This window comes from Dipodomys ordii, unplaced genomic scaffold, assembly GCF_000151885.1.
Source record: "Dipodomys ordii isolate 6190 unplaced genomic scaffold, Dord_2.0 Scaffold167, whole genome shotgun sequence".
Lineage (NCBI taxonomy): Eukaryota > Metazoa > Chordata > Mammalia > Rodentia > Heteromyidae > Dipodomys > Dipodomys ordii.
This window is the reverse complement of record NW_012267383.1, coordinates 1,173,861-1,177,034: the sequence shown is the minus strand read 5'-3', so window position 1 is coordinate 1,177,034 and position 3,174 is coordinate 1,173,861. Positions and strand designations below refer to the sequence as shown.

At 42.9% G+C, this 3,174-nt stretch overlaps 1 protein-coding gene across 1 annotated transcript in view; it reads right to left on the bottom strand.

The window, feature by feature from the left end:
• Positions 1 to 3,174, bottom strand: part of Fam60a (family with sequence similarity 60, member A) — a 13,039-nt gene that overhangs the window by 7,107 nt on the left and 2,758 nt on the right. Inside the window, exon 2 of the mRNA XM_013033413.1 lies at positions 1,472 to 1,542. Coding sequence (XP_012888867.1) covers positions 1,472 to 1,542 — 71 coding nt within the window. The remainder of the gene's footprint in view (positions 1 to 1,471; positions 1,543 to 3,174) is intronic.

Below are 3,174 nucleotides of genomic sequence, written 5' to 3'. Positions count from 1 at the left end.
TCAGCTCTTCAGCTCAAGGCTAGCACTCTACCACTTGAGCCACAGTGCTACTTCCTGCTTTTTTTCTTTTTGCTTATGTGGTACTGAGGAATCGAACCCAGGGCCTCAGGCATGCAAGGCAAGCGCTCTACCACTGGTCCACCTTTGAAGCCCCCAGCCTAACTCTATTTGAAAAGCACAATTTTATACTGAAAGAATGTTTGAGGTAGAATGCCAAAACTGTATCATCCTAGCTACTCCAAATGGTAAGAGATGAGGGTTGCAATTCCAAGACAGTCCCAGCAAAGAAAGTCCTTTAAATACTTTCTATTTTTTGTTGGTCATGGGGCTTGAACTTGAGACGTGGGCACTGTGACTGAACTCTTTTGCTCAAGGCTAGTGCTTTACCACTATGAGCCATGTGGCCCCTTTCCAGTTTTTTTGGTGGTTAATTGGAGAGATAAGAGTCTCATGGGCTTTCGTGTCCAAGCTGGCATTGAACTGTAGTCCTTGGATCTCAACCTCTTGAGTAGCTAGGATTATAGGTATGAGCCACTAGCACCAGGCTAAATACTTACATTCAAAAGACCACCAAAATGACCGTGGCTCACTTGAGCAAAAAAAACTAAAGTCAGCATCTAGGCCTGGAGATCAAGCCCCAGGACTGGCACGCACACATACACACATGAACAGGAGGAAAGGAGTTTGAAAGTCAAAGTATATTTTAATCATCATATAATATTAAGTAATAAATGCCATCTACTACTTTCTTTTTTTTTTTGGTTGGTGTGGGGCCTGAACTCTGGGCCCCACTCTTACTCACTTTAAAGAGAGAATAAAAAAGTAGTAGATGGGGCTGGGAAGGTGGCTTAGTGGTAGAGTGCTTGCCTTGCATGCATAAGGCCATGGGTTTGATTCCTCAGCACCACAAAAGCAGAAAAAGCCAGAAGTGGCGCTGTGGCTCAAGTGCTAGAGTGCTAGCCTTGAACTGAACAGGTGAGGGACAGTGCCCAGGCCCAGAGTTCAGGTCCCACAACCGACAAAAGAAAAAAAAAAAGTGAATAAGAGTAAGCATCTGCTATATGTATTGGTTAATCATTAGTGGATGACACAACAAAATTAAGAAAAATAAAAAGAACCTAGTATTTCTACACAGTATTTGAAAGTTAACAACAACAATAAAAAGCTTAATATACCAGATACAGGTGGCTTACACCTGTAATTACTCAGGAAGCTGAAGTCTGAAGATCCTAGTTCAAAGCCAGCACAGAGCAAGTATACAGACTGGACATTATCCAGCAAAAAACCATGCTGGAGTTGAGTCAAGTGGTAGACCACAGCCAGCCAGGAGCAAAAATGTCTAGTGAGACACTAACTTCAAGCCCCAATACCAGCACACACACAGAAAAAGGTATGTGGATACATAAAATTAGAATTGAAAAAAAAAAAAAAAAGGAACGAACATGATTCCAGTTTTTTTTTGATCCGGCTGGTAATTTCTTCCATCTTTTGACAAGCAAAACACAGGCATTGCAGATGTCTCCTGAACGGGTTTCATGCAACCTGATAAAGAAAACAAACCTGGATCAGGCTCCTTTACCTTTAAGAATTCATGCAAGTTCACTTCTCCCAGAAAACCATCTAACCATCCATTTGTAGTCCCAAGATACAATTTCTCATCATGCTAAATAATCTTATTCCACTGTTTGAAATATAATTAGCCTCTATCGGACCAATAACTATTCTATTTCAATCTGCTAGCTTAAAAATAAAGAACAAAAGCACACAAATAATGTTTTTTTTTTGGGGGGGGTCCGGTTGTGGGGCCTGAACTCTGGGCCTGGGCACTGTCCCTTAGCTCTTCAGCTCAAGGCTAGCGCTCTACCACTTGAGCCACAGCGCCACTTCTGGCTTTTTTATTTTTGCTTATGTGGTTCTGAGGAATCGAACCCAGGGCCTCAGGCATGCAAGGCAAGTGCTCTACCACTGAGCCACCTTCCCAGCCCCAAATAATGTATTTTTTAAATTAAGTACCAGTAAAACTTTGGTCCTACAAGAGACTCTGGTCACAGTGGTTTTGAAGAATGCAGTTAAACCATTCTTAGAATACACATATACTTCATTAAGTTAGGTAACAAAATGTCACTCTGAAAGTAAAAAGAGCCAGGGTACTGGTGGCTCACTTCTGTAATCCTAGCTACTCAGGAGGCTGAGCAGGAAAGTTCATGAGATTCTTATCTCCAATTAACTATCAAAAAGCCAGAAGTGAAGTTCTGGCTCAAATGGTAGAGTGCTGGATTTAGCACAAAAGCTTAGAGAGGGGCTGGGAATGTGGCTCAGTGGTAAAGTGCTTGCCTTACACGCATGAGACCCTGGGTTTGATTCCTCAGCACAACATAAGCAGAAAAAGCCGGAAGTGGTGCTGTGGCTCAATTGGTAGAGCGCTAGCCTTGAGCTGAAGAGCTGAGGAACAGCGCCCAGGCCCAGAGTTTAAGACCCATGACTTGGGGGGGAAAAAAAGACAAAGCAGAAAAAAAAATATTGGGGCAGCTATTAGAGAGAATAAGGGGAAAAAATGTAAAATCTACCTATGGTGGAATTTTAAAAAAGGATCTGTCTTAAACTATACTGAGCTTCCTAACTAACTTGGCAGTAACTAGTGCTAACTGGGAGCCAATGTCTCATGCCTGCAATTCTAGCTACTCAGGCTAAGATCTGAGGAGCATGGTTCAAAGCCAGCTTGGTTAGGAAAGTTTGTGAAACTCTGGTCTGTAATTAAGCACCAAAAAGCCAGAAGAAGAGCTGTGTGGGTCAAGTGATAGGAGTATTAGCCTTGAGCAAAAGAGCTCAGGAAAGCCTGGTGCTGGTAGCTCACACATGCAATCCTGCTAGGAAGCTGATATTTGAGGATCATGGTTCAAAGACAGCCTGGCAGTAAAGTCCCTGAGACTCTTCTCTCCAATTAGTCACAGAAAATGCCAGAAGCGGCACTGTGACTCAAGTGATAGCAGGCTAACTTCAAGCGAAAGGAGCCCAGGGACAATTATCTGGATTAATTTTAAGATTAGGAGCTTTTAAAAGCTAGATTAAAAAATAAATTATATGAGCCGGGCGCTGGTGGCTCACGCCTGTAATCCTAGCTACTCAGGAGGCTGAGATCTGAGGATCACGGTTCAAAGCCAGCCCGGGCAGGAG